The sequence below is a fragment of the Kluyveromyces marxianus genome, chromosome 7 (genome assembly GCF_001417885.1).
Source record: "Kluyveromyces marxianus DMKU3-1042 DNA, complete genome, chromosome 7".
NCBI lineage: Eukaryota > Fungi > Ascomycota > Saccharomycetes > Saccharomycetales > Saccharomycetaceae > Kluyveromyces > Kluyveromyces marxianus.
In genome coordinates, this window is record NC_036031.1 from 764,725 (window position 1) to 778,098 (window position 13,374).

Consider the following 13,374-nt stretch of genomic DNA (forward strand, 5'->3'; position numbering starts at 1 on the left):
ATATAAATGAGAATTTCAAGAGGTACCCCTCATCTTTTCAGCGTTAATGACATCTTGTCCCAATGATTGCATTGTTTCTGTTTCAATTAGTTCACCAACGTTCCCATATGCCATGGATGCTTCATATGCAGATATTATTCTTGATTCCGTGATCCCAAGTTCGCAGTGAGCCAACGCCCTTATAACGTTGGCATAACGTGTGATGGTTTGTCTGATACTTACTGGCACTTTGTCGTTCACATCCGAGTAAATGCCCCATGAACTTTCTTCTTCAAGCCTTGTTATTGACACAGACATGGCATTACCACTAACACCAGGCATATGATCCGCACTCTGGCCCGATCCAGTAGCTGACGCACCACCAGAAAGATCCATCTTTGACGATTTTCTTATCCATATGAATCCGTTAACACCAAGAATCACCGTTACGTTCCCCGGAAGGTTGTGCGTGTGGTTCTTCGATCTAACTATTAGCGAACTGGGCACCTGTACAAATTGTCCGTTTCTTAGTTTCCCGTATTTCAACGAACGTGTATGCAATGATGCAGATCCGTCCTGGAACAAGGACTGTACTTCTGCATTCAAAAGATCTCCCTCTTTCAAGAAGTTACGCATCTGTAACTCATCTGTCTCAGACTTACGTCTCAACACACCACCGGGCAAATTCACTGATCCCAACATCAAAACTGCATACTGTTTGGCCCCAATATCAACCTTCCAACGCCTATTACCCACTTCAGTGATCCTTCCAATGATGTGGTCACCAGTTTCCGGGATGTAACGACTCTTCAATGGAAGCACCGACAACAACCTATTAACTCTTGAAACTTGTCCCACAACTGAACTGTATGTCTTGTTTTCTAAAAAGTACGTCCCATGACCCTTCATCCATATAGGATCATCTGTTATAAGTTCTCCAGGCGTTACAATAGACCCATCTTGGTGCTCAGATGTACCATCCATCTCAACATCTTTGTCTTCATTTCTCAAATCTTCTTCAGATTCATATTCAGAATCTATTTCCTCCTCCAAAAGGCCGTTCGAAAAGAACTCTTTCCGTTTGCTAACACTTATAACACTGCTCATATCGATACAACACCCTGCTAAGCTTCAATGCTCTTACCAATACCTCTTTTTCGCCTTGTTACTTGTAAGTTTAGTGCTTGCAATTGGTTCAACACTGAAAATTTTCAATTCTTTAATATTAAAAAGCGATGCGATGAGCTTTAATGCGATGAGCTAGCTATACACACAAGGCATGTATATTTATAGATGAGTACAGAGGGGAAGAAAGATCGATAGCAGGGTCGTAGACACTTGTATATGATTATACGTCGGTTCATTAGTAAAATGAGTGAAAGATTGGCAAGATATGAACCTCCGGTCCACCGTGGGATGAAGGAATTGGACAGAAACGCTTTCCGAAAGACACTTCCATTGGTGGTGCTACTGTTGAAGGACCCAAAGAACATTTCCAAGTTCACGAACGGGTTCAAGGACGATGTGTTGAGGATGCCACGTATTCCATTTGTGATTCGTATCAACGAAGCTCAAGAAAAGGGGAAACAGCTGGAAAGAGCGGAACCTGGACCAGTGCAAAAGAAGAGCAAGAGTTTAGCGAACGACAACCACATTACAAAGGGAATTCTCTTGAAAGACACGATCAATGATGTGAGTGAGGTGCGCGAGAAGCTTTCAAAGGAAGCGTTGGAGTTTTTGGATAAGCCTGAGAACGAGTACGAGTTGAGAAATCACGAATACGTTTTGGACTACGATTTCTGGAAAGTGGAAGAGATTCTCGAATCGATTTTGCCCGAGGAGTACTTGGACGAGATCCCCACTGGATTCACCATTGTGGGCCATGTTGCACATCTAAATCTCCGGAAGGAGTTCAAGCCCTTTGGCTCGTTGATCGGACAGGTGATCCTCGACAAGAACACCACTATCCGCACGGTTGTCGACAAAGTGGACACGATTGCGACCAAGTTCCGGACCTTCCAGATGAACGTGCTTGCTGGTGAGCCCGACTTGCTTGTGACGCAGCGTGAATCCGACTGTACTTTTACCTTTGATTTCAGCAAGGTGTACTGGAACTCGAGATTGCACACGGAACATGCGAGACTAGTGAGTTTGTTCAAGCCGGGACAAATCGTCGGCGATGTGTTTGCCGGGGTCGGCCCATTCTCCGTGCCAGCAGGGAAGAAGAAGGTCATCGTGCTAAGCAACGATTTGAACCCAGAGTCTTACAAGTATATGCAGTTGAACATCAAGAACAACAAAGTCGGCAACTTCGTGGAACCCCTCAATTTGGACGGACGCGAGTTCATCAGGGACAGCCCCAAGCTGCTACAGCAGTTTGTAGCTAAGAACCAAGGCGTCATCATCGTACCCGGTGGTAAAAAGTACAAGGACAAAACTACAGGAGAAACAAAACGTACGCCAGAAACAAGAATCCCAATCGAAAACCAGTTCTTCGACCACTACGTGATGAACTTGCCCGACAGCGCACTCGAATTCCTAGACGAGTTTGTCGGGCTCTACTCAAGACACAACCTGACCTACGAGTCAATGGTGCAGACACACGGGCCCGAGTTCCAGACACCTTGGATCCACTGCCATTGTTTCCACAAGTACGATCCAGAGGAACAACCCGAGCCCTCCATGGAGCAGTTGCACGAGAGAGTCCACAAAAGAATCCTAAGCATCATGCACACCAACGAACAAGTGCTCCCATTCGAGCACTTCCAGTTCCACTTGGTGCGGAAAGTGGCTCCCACAAAACCCATGTTCTGTGTCAGTTTCCAATTGCCAAAGTCTTTGGCATTTGCTTAGAAAGAGGAAGCAATTACAATTACAATTACAAATATCACAGACACAGCACAGACACACTCTCTCTTCTGCCCCCCCCCCCCCCCCCCCCACCTCTATGTACCCTCCTACTACAACAACCATTGTCCCAAATATATATATATATATATATATAAGCAACCACGTGACCACAAATCACCGCCAGGTTTTTCCCTTGTTTCTTTTCCATATCTAGTGACTCATACGGATAGGAAATTCCGGGCTGCTTAAAGCAACAGTTGAGGATGAGGTATGACAATAAGCGAATGACTAACCGATTGTCTTTCTTGCCAAAGACACTAGCGGTGTAATTGGTTTCGAGGGTTACGTATTGGAATACCCCCTGTTAGTCATATATGCGATAGAAGGAATTTTGGGAGGCCGATCTAGTTTTCGAGGTGATAAGCGTACATATATATAAGAGGGACGTTGTACATTTGTTTGTTCATTGCATTTAAAGTAGTTTTTAGCCGTAGTGGAGGTTTGAGGATTGAATATAGAGACAAGAGGAGGAAGACCAGACCGTTTTAGTCGGTTGCTCTGAACTAACGTGAACGTTTTTTTTTGTTGTTGATTTGGTTTGTAATTCATTATTAGAACAAACTGAACCACACCATATAACAATACCAAAGCTATTTGCATTTGACATTTTAAAGAAGAAGGAATACTTGTACTGTACTATACACATACCAATAAGAGGAATTTAGGCAAGATGTTGTCTAATAACTAAGGGATTCTGTGGATTTTCCGTGGCTATCTATTATTTCTCAGAAGTGTATATTATTTTGTGAGCACCACTGAGAGGTATTATTATTATAATTATTATTACTATCATCATCATTAACATTAAGCATGCAGCACCTTACCCCTGTGGACAGAAGTGAGAGTGGGAGCCTGGGCAACTTTGCGAATGACCATCCAGGATCTTCATCTAACAGCAGTAACAACACATTAAACGGATATGTGGCCACACTATTGTCGGCTTTAACTTCAAACTACTCGAACCAACGCATCAATAACTCCAAGCACTTGATTCTACAATTCTTGACTGAAATCGTCAGACGATCCAAATCGTCTCATCATGTGGTCATCCATGCCACGTACCTGTTCCACCAGCTTTACACGAACGGCCTGAAGCGTGTGTCTATGACGGGCATGCCAGAATTTGCGAGATGCTCCAAGAGAGTGTTTCTCTCATGCCTTATCCTAGCCCACAAGTTCAACAACGATAGCACCTTCTCCATGAAGACGTGGGGGCTTATCTCGGGCTTGAAAGTGCGGGACTTGGCCACGATGGAACGGTGGGCTCTTTCTATTTTCGATTACAAACTCTACGTCAGTGCCTCGGTTCTTGCCAAATGGTACACCGAAGTCTTGAGCGAATCCTTCGAGCAAACCCAGCATCAGCAGCCATGCTCAAGAAAGAGACCCCTCGATCATCACCATACTGGCGATGCCGACGAGTCACATTTAGATACTCCACATAAGCTACGTAAACAAGCTCACATTGAAATACGGTGAACCTTTCACGTATATATAGAAGAAAGCTTTCCGTAATATACTATGTAAAAGGAAGTACAGATTACACTGGAGACTATTTCTAACCACCAATACCCTCATCACAGCCTTCACCTATGACATGTATATGTCTATACACATAAATATATGTGCCTGTGTCTTTCCTCTTCCTCATCTCATTGAATGGCTTAAAGTAACTTAGTTAGTTAACTGTATTTTACGGCCGAACAGAATATAACCTGATCTATCGAAGAAGAAGAACAAAAAAGGTAGCAAAAACAGGGCGTGTTCAAGCGTATAACACCGCAATTTCAGATGTTCCATCTAGCTCGCAGCGTCTACAAACACTGGAACCTAAGAGAACAGCATGATATCCTCATCCTGGGACTCGATAAATCCGGCAAAACCTCGTTCATCGAAACTCTAAAAGCATATCTTCTAAAACCATCTAAAGCATTGGACAGAATCCAACCGACCATTGGCCAGAACGTCTCGTTTGTATCGATCGACTCGCATCATATATGGAAGATTATAGATGTCTCGGGACAAGAGAGCTTCCGCTATTTATGGGACTCATACTTCAACAAAGAAAACATTCATGCAGTCGTGTATGTCGTGGACTCATCGGATCCAGACCGGCTACAGGAGTCTGTAGACGAACTTCGAGCGCGCTACCTGGCCAATCCGCCCGCAGTGCAAATCCCAATAGCTATAATCATCAACAGAGCCGACCTATGTCTTGATATCTCGCTCTTCATCGACAAGTTCACCGAATTAATGATAGATCTCGATGTGAAGCGTTCTAACGTGTTCCAAATCTCCTCAGATCAGCCACAGGACCTCCATGACTCGATCCAATGGTTGCGGACCCAATTGGACGAGAACAAAGACGTTATTTCTCCTTCTTACAGGTGAAATATCAACTAAGGTAGCGTCTTTTGCTCCCCTCTGATGCGACTAATCATATATGGCAATATATATTACGCTATATTTTAAAAAAAAACACCCACACAGAATGTTAACGAGAATGTCTCGTTGCTACGTTCCCCACCCCACTAATCTGATTGTTTCATGCGTGTCTTTTCTCAGCCTCTATCTATCACTGATATCGATGCGTGCATGTGTATATTGTATATATATATATATATATTATATATATAAAACGAAGATAGAAACGTTTAACTTAACCTGTTTCAAGTCAAAAACAAGAAGAATATGAAAACAAGCTTTCAGAAGTGATTCAGAAGTTTTTAGAGCACTTGATAGTTTCATATTAAGCCACTAACTGGGTTATATCAGGCTTACAGCGAGCTAATAGCATTGTTACTTGCCCTCAGGAGGCTAGTTCTGCATATAATACCAGTTAATTGAGATCAAAAATAGTTAGGGAAATATGAATTCAGAACGTACTGGGTTGTTGCCAGGTGGCAATAAGACTGCCAAACGTGGTTTCAGATATGTTATCATGGGTGTGGTTATTGTTTTGGCAGGATTGATGGTTGTAGCACACAATTTCACGCTAAGAACTCATCCAGATTCGATTTCAAAGAAGAGAAACGTGATATTCTTTGTTTCGGACGGTATGGGTCCAGCGTCACTCTCAATGACTCGTTCTTGGCAACAGCATAGCCAAGGGCTTCCATTCAGTCATATGTTGAACTTGGATAAGGCATTTATCGGGTCTTCAAGAACGAGATCTTCGAGCTCCCTTATCACTGACTCAGCTGCTGGTGCAACGGCCTTTTCGTGCGCTTTGAAGTCATACAACGGGGCCATTGGTGTCGATCCAGACAAGAGACCTTGTGGTACGATACTTGAGGCGGCGAAGCTTCAAGGTTACATGACTGGTATGGTTGTGACCACCAAGATTACGGATGCAACACCAGCAGCCTTTTCTGCACATGCGGATTATAGAAGTATGGAAATGTTGATTGCGCAACAACAGCTTGGTGAGTATGAGTTGGGTAGGGTTGTGGACTTGATCATTGGTGGTGGTAGGACTTTCTTCTATCCAAGAGGCGCAACTTCCTCTCCATATGGGGTTTCTGGCTCTCGTACCGATGGTCGTGATTTGATTAAAGAGGCTATTGCCGATGGCTGGCAATACGCTGGTGATCGTAGATCATTCGATGCACTAGAACAAGGAAAGAATGTGAAATTGCCATTATTGGCCCTTTTGGCGGACTATGACATTCCATTTGATATTGATAGATTGGATTCCGAGCATCCATCTTTGAAAGAGGAAGCCATAACTGCTATTAATGCCTTGACTAAGGCGACCGAAAATTCAGACAAGGGTTTCTTCCTACTAATTGAGGGTTCTCGTATTGACCATGCGGGTCATTTGAACGATCCAGCTGCTCAGGTTCGCGAAGTTACTGCATTCGATGAAACTTTCAAGGCTGTCGTTGAATACGCTAATAACTCTGACGTTGAGACTGTGATACTTTCAACATCTGATCACGAAACAGGTGGTTTAGTGACTGCTAGACAGGTTACAGAGAACTACCCAGACTATATCTGGTATCCAGAAATCTTGAGAAAGGTACAGCATTCTTGTGAATATTTAGCTAAGAAACTGATCCAACAAAAGCAATCCGATTCAAAACATGCATTGGCCAAGTTCATTGAAAAGGAAATTGTGGAGCAAGGCTTGGGAATCGAAGACTACACAAAGGATGATATCGATGAGATTGCAAGTTTAATTGATACTCCAGGTAAGTTGATGGACAAGTTGAACAACATGGTGTCGGTTCGTGCCCAAATCGGATGGACCACTCATGGTCACAGTGCTGTTGATGTCAACATTTATGGATTCTCCAATAAAAAGGCCTCCAAGTCTGCCATTCTAGAGAACCTAGGTGGTAATCATGAGAACACCGACATTGGGCACTTCATGAAGGAGTACCTGGGTCTAGATTTGCAAAAAGTCACAGAAATGTTGGAGAACACTACACACACTCAAGACATTGTATCAGCAGCTGAACTTGACTTTGAGTATAAGCCATCCTTCTTACAAGAAATGCTAGATTAATCCGTATAGAAGAGATTTGATTAATAACCTGAATATATTGTACAGATTTTTTTCTATATATATTTGTTAGTGTACGTATACATATATATATGCGTATAAGAAGTAAGGTAATAATATAATTTATTAAATTTATTCCTCGATATGGTACACCAAGTAGTTTGGCAAACCGTGCACTGTGTATCCTAGTCTCTTGGCCATTTTAGCGAATGCTTCTGTTTCTATTAAGTGGTAGAATGGGAAGTTCGTGAACATGGCACCATCTCTGTGAACTTCTGCCTTAACTAGAGTACAACCACCACCAACACCATCTAGTTCCATAATAGCGTTGCTTGCCCCGTTTTCGTCATAGAAATGCGCCATTAATGGTCTGTAGGTGGCGATATCAGAGTAACCTTCCACAATGATCTCGTCGTCGCCCATACTTTGTGCCAATTGTAAACCAATCTCTGATTCAGCCCAGTTATTGAAGTCGTAAGGTCTGATCTTGCTCTTCTTTTCTTCCTTATCGAAGTATCTCTGGTAGACGTTGGCAGCAAGCACCGGCTTGTTGAGGGCAGTCATGTCTTGGATCACGGTAGATGGGGTTTCAATGATATCCGCGTCCAACCATAAAACCCATGATGTGTGTGGGCCAATGGTAGAGAATAGCAACTCGTTTCTGGCAAGTGCCATTGCACCACGTCTCTCCTTCTGTACCTCAAGGGCATGTCTCTCTTTTTCACCCAGTCTATCGAAAGATTGAGAAGCCTGTCTCAAGATTGTGATCTTTGCGAATCTCTCTTCCTTTGGGCCTGTTTGCACTGCTCTGACAGCCGTTTCAAGTTTCTGTAATGCAACATCGCCAGAAGCGGTTCTTGGAATAATAAACCCAAGCTCAATTAGAGTCCGTGGATAAGTCATCTTCAACAAATTGTCCCAGTACCCTTGGTGGAAAGTCTGCATAGGTGTCAAGATCAATACTTTTTCCTCGTTGGCAACAGCATTGCTCGTAGACTTGAGTTTATTCAAATCGTAACGTGCAATGTGGCCCTCAGGAATCATATCATCCCCCTTGTCGTTTAATAGCCACCCAGATGCCTTCTTATAAGTGTACTTTGGCATCTTGTATTTCTTCGAATATGGGAAATAAAACGTCTTTTCTTGTTGGTGTGCCCACTGGTTATTCACAATCGCATCACTAAGCCCCAAAATACTCCCCTCCTTCGAAAATAGCACCTGGTACATGCAGAAAAGCGCAAATATTGGCAAAACAACAAATAGAAAGGGCGATTTCCTCACCCTGTAGGCGATCAAAGACATTCTAGCCATCTCTCTTTTTTCAGGTATTTTCTGTCCTAATTCCCTCTATCTCAACCTGAAAGTCGCCAGCGTTATCTCTCTCCTCAATCTCTAGCAAGTTTGCTCCCCAGAATACCGATTTGGCCTTCTGAATCACCTCAATATCCCACCTTTCTACTCCGTTTCACTACAAACTCTGTATACAAAACTTTATTTAATCTAAAAGATCCAGATTTCTTCTTTGTTAAAATTTACAATGCGCCAAATTATCGTGAACTCAGGGTAACTTCGCGTTCTTTCGCTTCCTGTTCTAAACTATTTGTTTCTGTTCTGTTTCCCGTTTGTTTCGCTCCTGGTTTCGTTTCCCGGTCACCAATATCGGGCATTTTTACAAATTTCTTCGGAACGAAATGTGTGTCACGTGCGTGAAATGAGATGTTTAAGTTCCGAATCTCACATCTCATCTCATCTCATCTCATCACAACTGGGCCCATGCCTTAGGAAGCGAATTATTGTTGCTTAAGAGCGGTGTTTTGGCCAGTAGATGATTGGAATCCAATCATCTGTTGGTGAATTTTGGTATTTGCCGTATGGTTTCCGCGAGCAGAGCTGTGTTTCAGCTGTTATTGGTGGCATTGGTGTGTCATTTCTGCTGGACAGTACATAAAGATGTTCAATGGCAGTTGATGGAACAGGAATGGGTTGATATGAAGAAGATATCGCGGTGTAAGCTGGAGTATGTGCAGAACAGATGTTCTGAGGGCCTGCGGCCTGCTCTAGTGCAAAAATGTGAGGAATGGTGGCATTGTGCTCAGCTGGACTCGCACCCGAGTGTTCACCAGATGGCCAGTTTGTATGCGACGACACTGGCGCAGACCCTTAATTCGTTTGTGCAGGCGCTTGCGTTTCGGACGATTCTGTTGCTGTTGGTCCTGATATATGTGTCACGACATGTGTTGTAAGGATTGGATTGTTATTAAAAGTATATATATAGTAATATGCATACTTAATCCTGTTTATGTAGCGATTTTCTCCATTCCTTGAACGAATTTGATAGTACGGCTTCGCCCTCGACTATGGAGGCGTATTCTTCGTCGCCAGCCTCGATTTCCGAGAGTTTTAGGTGGTTGTTCTCGAATATTAATCTGTATGCCTTCACAGCGGTTGGGTTTTCGTTGTCCAGTGGAATGCTGCTCAATAGCCATTCGGTGAATGCGCCGTACCATTTAATGGCATCGACACAAGATGTTTGCATTTGTGGGTTGTTGTTCTTGAGGATAACGGGCACTTCTGCTGTGGTGAACTCCTCGACAGATCTGAGTAGGAAGTGCTCATCTCTGAAACCGTATATGATTCTGTTGATTCCAACAAGGAAACATTGTAACCAGGTCCGGAACAACTTGCGCTCAAATTTGTGCGCATCAGCCACGGTATTAACCATAGTGGTACATTTCAACTCAGCGTAGTGCTTCAAGTTATCGTCGGAATCCTCCTTGAAATCGAAGATACAATCGACTTCTGCGCCTAGAAGTATTTTACACTTCCCTATGCCAGTTCTCACAAGCGAAATGTACTGATCACCGTTGTTGATAAGTCTCTTGGGTCTCTTTTCCAAAGTGGTCCTGGAAACCAACGGTAGTGGTTGTGATAGTGTTGCTAGAGTCTCAAACTTGTACCCGCTATAGTAAGCCTTTGCCTGCATCGATTCGCGGTTTTTATTAATGGAAGATGCTTCAGTTGCCGATGCATCCTTCATTTCTTTGATAAATAGCTGTCCGTCAAAGGAAACAACCCGTAGGTTCACCACATTGAACTGAGGAGAGTCAAAAGCACTTGATATAAGCTTCCTCATTATCCCTCTAAATGTAATAATATCTACCTTAGTCTTCTTTCCTTTCCTCTTCTCATACTCTATCAACGTTGAAAGTAGCCCATGAAGCGTTGTAGAATCGAAATCATCCGTATTGCACTCTTTAAACTTCTTGATACCGCTAAGCAAATCTAATCTCTTGTCTAAATCCGTATCTGGCAAATAATAGTACGCTAGTCTCGAGCTGTCGTTCACTAAAAACTCATTATCCTGTGTTCTCGAATAATGGCCTATCTCTTTTGGCTGCTTTAAAGCAGTAGCATTGCTCCTTTTTTGCACAAACAAGTTCGCCGTCAAACCCATAATGAACTTCCGGTAAGTTAAATGTATATACTGGCGCTCCTAGCCCTTATTAACAGCTCTTAATCTGCCCTCTTTTCATCGTTTTCTGTATATTTACTTGGTGATGAGCTTGTCAAGCTTTGAAAAATTTCAATATTGACATCTCTAAATAATGTACTATGCTTTTAAAGGTCGTTTAATAAAACGACTGTTTTCGAAATCAGTAATTGCGGAAGGAAATTCCGCTCCACTCAATTAGAGGTTAAACTGGTTGCTATTTAAATGAGTCACAGGTTCGTCAATGGAAAGATATATGATAAAAATGTTATAGAAGAACTTGGCTTTACTGAGCTAATAGTATGTATTCATATATTGTTGCTAAACTAGTCATAAGCACTAGAAATAATAATTATAACAATACAGATTGAAAGGATATATTACTTGGATATATTAAAAGGGAATGGGAAGGTCGCATTATTTATACTTCACGGGACATCTTTTGACGTAGCTGTTGCTGTTGTTGAGTTGCGCTACGAGCAGAAGAAACGCTGTACAAGGCAGTGGCTTCGCCAGTGACACCTACATGGGTTAGGGCTTGCTCTTCGACTTCGTAGTCTAGAGCATTCATACGTTCTTCGTCCTTATTGTAGTGTTGGAAACAGCCCCAGAATGCACAACCGGCGAGGAAACATGCGACAGCTAAACCGGAGAAAGTCCAGACATATTTAGGGTCTTCGGAGGTTGGAGACATGGCAATACCAATGGCTGAACCAAAGGCATTTGTCACCAAGAAAATGGACATGATGAAGGCCTTCATGGAAGCTGGAGCCTTGGAGTAGGCATATTCCAAACCGGTAATGGATGCGAAGATTTCGGATAAACCGATTAGCACGTATGCAGGAACTTGCCATCCGATGTGCACTCTGTTTGGAGTGTTCTTGAATTCTGGGCTACATTTTAGAGGGTGGTCGTAACATGGACCAGCTTTGTAGATGAAATGTTGCAAAACAGCAGCGTAAACCATGGAAGCAGCACCGAAGGTGAAACCCCAGAAGATCTTGGTGACAGGTCTGAATGGAGTGAAGCGTCTGATGAAAGGATAAACTAAGTGTTCCATAATTGGAATAAACACAATCAAAGAAATAGAGTTGATGGCTTGCAAGAAATCGTTAGGCAAACCGTGCAATTCCATGGTACCAGCCTGGGTAACAAAGTTGTTTAACATTTGACCGTAAACTAACCAGTAGATAGGGTAAAACACAAACACTTTGCAGGCCTTGAAAGCTCTTCTGATTTCATCGACAAACAAATCATTCCATGGGTATTCCTTCTCTGGATTTAGAGATGGAACAGCTCTATTCAAGTTGAAACCGTTACGCAAAGCAATGAAACAAACTCTGAAACTCTTGGCGATAACGTTATCACCAATTGGCTTCTTAACATATTTGTTCTTACCGAACACAAGAACGACAATACCGATCCAGAAGAAACAGAATGTGAGCAAGTAAGCAGCCCAGAAACCATACTCGGCTTCCAAGTGGGTAGTAGCCATGACAGATAGGGAACCAATGTTAATCATTAAGTAGAAGAACATGAAGACGTTTTGCATGGTAACGTTTGGATCTTCGATGACCTTGGTACCGTTCTTCAAAACCTTAATTCTTGGCTTGGTCTTTGGAATTTGGTCGGCAATCAAGACCGACAAGTTAGACTTGATGAAACCGGTAGCAATACCAATCAAGATCAAGGAAAGGATATAACCACCTAGAGAAGAATTTCTGTGGTTGATGCTTGGAATCGAAGTCATGAATAACAAGAAAATACCAACCAAGTAAATACCGGCACCAACGCAAATCGTTTTGTACTTACCCCAGAAAGTATCAGACAAGTAACCACCTAGCAATGGAGTTAGATAACACCAGAACTGGAAGAAGTAAGATAGAGCAGTAGCACCTTGTGACTTCAATTGCAAAACACCCTTTGGAGTGTCATGAGGACCGTTTTGCATATAGTTTTGGAATGGAGCAGACAAACCATAGTAGGAGAATCTTTCAGCCAATTCAACAATAGCGATTAACCAACAAGTAAATGGAATCTTTTCAGCAACATGTACTAAAGTTTGCATTTCTTCTTCAGTTGGTTCTCTTCCGTTGTCATCAATGTCACCACCGATGAAATCGATTTTGTCGGAGGCTTCATTGTGGTCTGAAACGTAGACTTCTAAGTCCCTGTTTTCGAACTTTTCGTCAAGTTTCTTGGATTCATTCAAATCCTCTCTCGAGCTAGAGTCGTTATTGGAAGATGCAGTGGTATCGTTATTAGCCACCTTGCTTGTAACTTCCGTCTCGTCCTTATGCGACAAAGCACCAGAAGCAGACATATTGAAATGAAATATAACGTTAGGGCGAATTCAAGTGCCTGATGTCGTTAGCGAAACGTTCTCAAGTACAATAATGAACAATATAAACTACAACCACTTGTCACATCTCATAAAGATCCAAGAAATCGACATTTGATCTGCTACCACCAAACCATCCACTATTTA

At 42.6% G+C, this 13,374-nt stretch overlaps 9 protein-coding genes across 9 annotated transcripts; 5 read left to right on the forward strand and 4 right to left on the reverse strand.

The window, feature by feature from the left end:
• Positions 1-15: 15 nt before the first annotated feature.
• On the reverse strand, positions 16-1,086 carry RRP4 (exosome non-catalytic core subunit RRP4; the record flags this gene model as incomplete). The annotated part of the gene is made up of 1 exon (XM_022821632.1): positions 16-1,086. The coding sequence occupies one exon, from the start codon at positions 1,084-1,086 to the stop codon at positions 16-18; it is 1,071 nt and encodes a 356-aa protein (XP_022677974.1).
• Positions 1,087-1,323: 237 nt separating this feature from the next.
• On the forward strand, positions 1,324-2,832 carry TRM5 (tRNA (guanine) methyltransferase; the record flags this gene model as incomplete). The annotated part of the gene is made up of 1 exon (XM_022821633.1): positions 1,324-2,832. The coding sequence occupies one exon, from the start codon at positions 1,324-1,326 to the stop codon at positions 2,830-2,832; it is 1,509 nt and encodes a 502-aa protein (XP_022677975.1).
• Positions 2,833-3,699: 867 nt separating this feature from the next.
• PCL5 (Pcl5p) lies at positions 3,700-4,368 on the forward strand (the record flags this gene model as incomplete). The annotated part of the gene is made up of 1 exon (XM_022821634.1): positions 3,700-4,368. One exon carries the CDS (start codon positions 3,700-3,702, stop codon positions 4,366-4,368), a length of 669 nt encoding a protein of 222 aa, XP_022677976.1.
• Positions 4,369-4,680: 312 nt separating this feature from the next.
• On the forward strand, positions 4,681-5,280 carry ARL3 (Arf family GTPase ARL3; the record flags this gene model as incomplete). The annotated part of the gene is made up of 1 exon (XM_022821635.1): positions 4,681-5,280. One exon carries the CDS (start codon positions 4,681-4,683, stop codon positions 5,278-5,280), a length of 600 nt encoding a protein of 199 aa, XP_022677977.1.
• A 478-nt stretch (positions 5,281-5,758) lies between these two features.
• On the forward strand, positions 5,759-7,399 carry PHO8 (alkaline phosphatase PHO8; the record flags this gene model as incomplete). The annotated part of the gene is made up of 1 exon (XM_022821636.1): positions 5,759-7,399. The coding sequence occupies one exon, from the start codon at positions 5,759-5,761 to the stop codon at positions 7,397-7,399; it is 1,641 nt and encodes a 546-aa protein (XP_022677978.1).
• Positions 7,400-7,528: 129 nt separating this feature from the next.
• On the reverse strand, positions 7,529-8,707 carry MNN9 (mannosyltransferase complex subunit MNN9; the record flags this gene model as incomplete). Its single annotated transcript, XM_022821637.1, has 1 exon — positions 7,529-8,707. One exon carries the CDS (start codon positions 8,705-8,707, stop codon positions 7,529-7,531), a length of 1,179 nt encoding a protein of 392 aa, XP_022677979.1.
• A 560-nt stretch (positions 8,708-9,267) lies between these two features.
• On the forward strand, positions 9,268-9,639 carry BRR6 (Brr6p; the record flags this gene model as incomplete). The annotated part of the gene is made up of 1 exon (XM_022821638.1): positions 9,268-9,639. The coding sequence occupies one exon, from the start codon at positions 9,268-9,270 to the stop codon at positions 9,637-9,639; it is 372 nt and encodes a 123-aa protein (XP_022677980.1).
• A 44-nt stretch (positions 9,640-9,683) lies between these two features.
• Positions 9,684-10,850, reverse strand: RAI1 (decapping nuclease; the record flags this gene model as incomplete). The annotated part of the gene is made up of 1 exon (XM_022821639.1): positions 9,684-10,850. One exon carries the CDS (start codon positions 10,848-10,850, stop codon positions 9,684-9,686), a length of 1,167 nt encoding a protein of 388 aa, XP_022677981.1.
• A 457-nt stretch (positions 10,851-11,307) lies between these two features.
• PTR2 (peptide transporter PTR2) lies at positions 11,308-13,209 on the reverse strand (the record flags this gene model as incomplete). The annotated part of the gene is made up of 1 exon (XM_022821641.1): positions 11,308-13,209. One exon carries the CDS (start codon positions 13,207-13,209, stop codon positions 11,308-11,310), a length of 1,902 nt encoding a protein of 633 aa, XP_022677982.1.
• Positions 13,210-13,374: the final 165 nt, after the last annotated feature.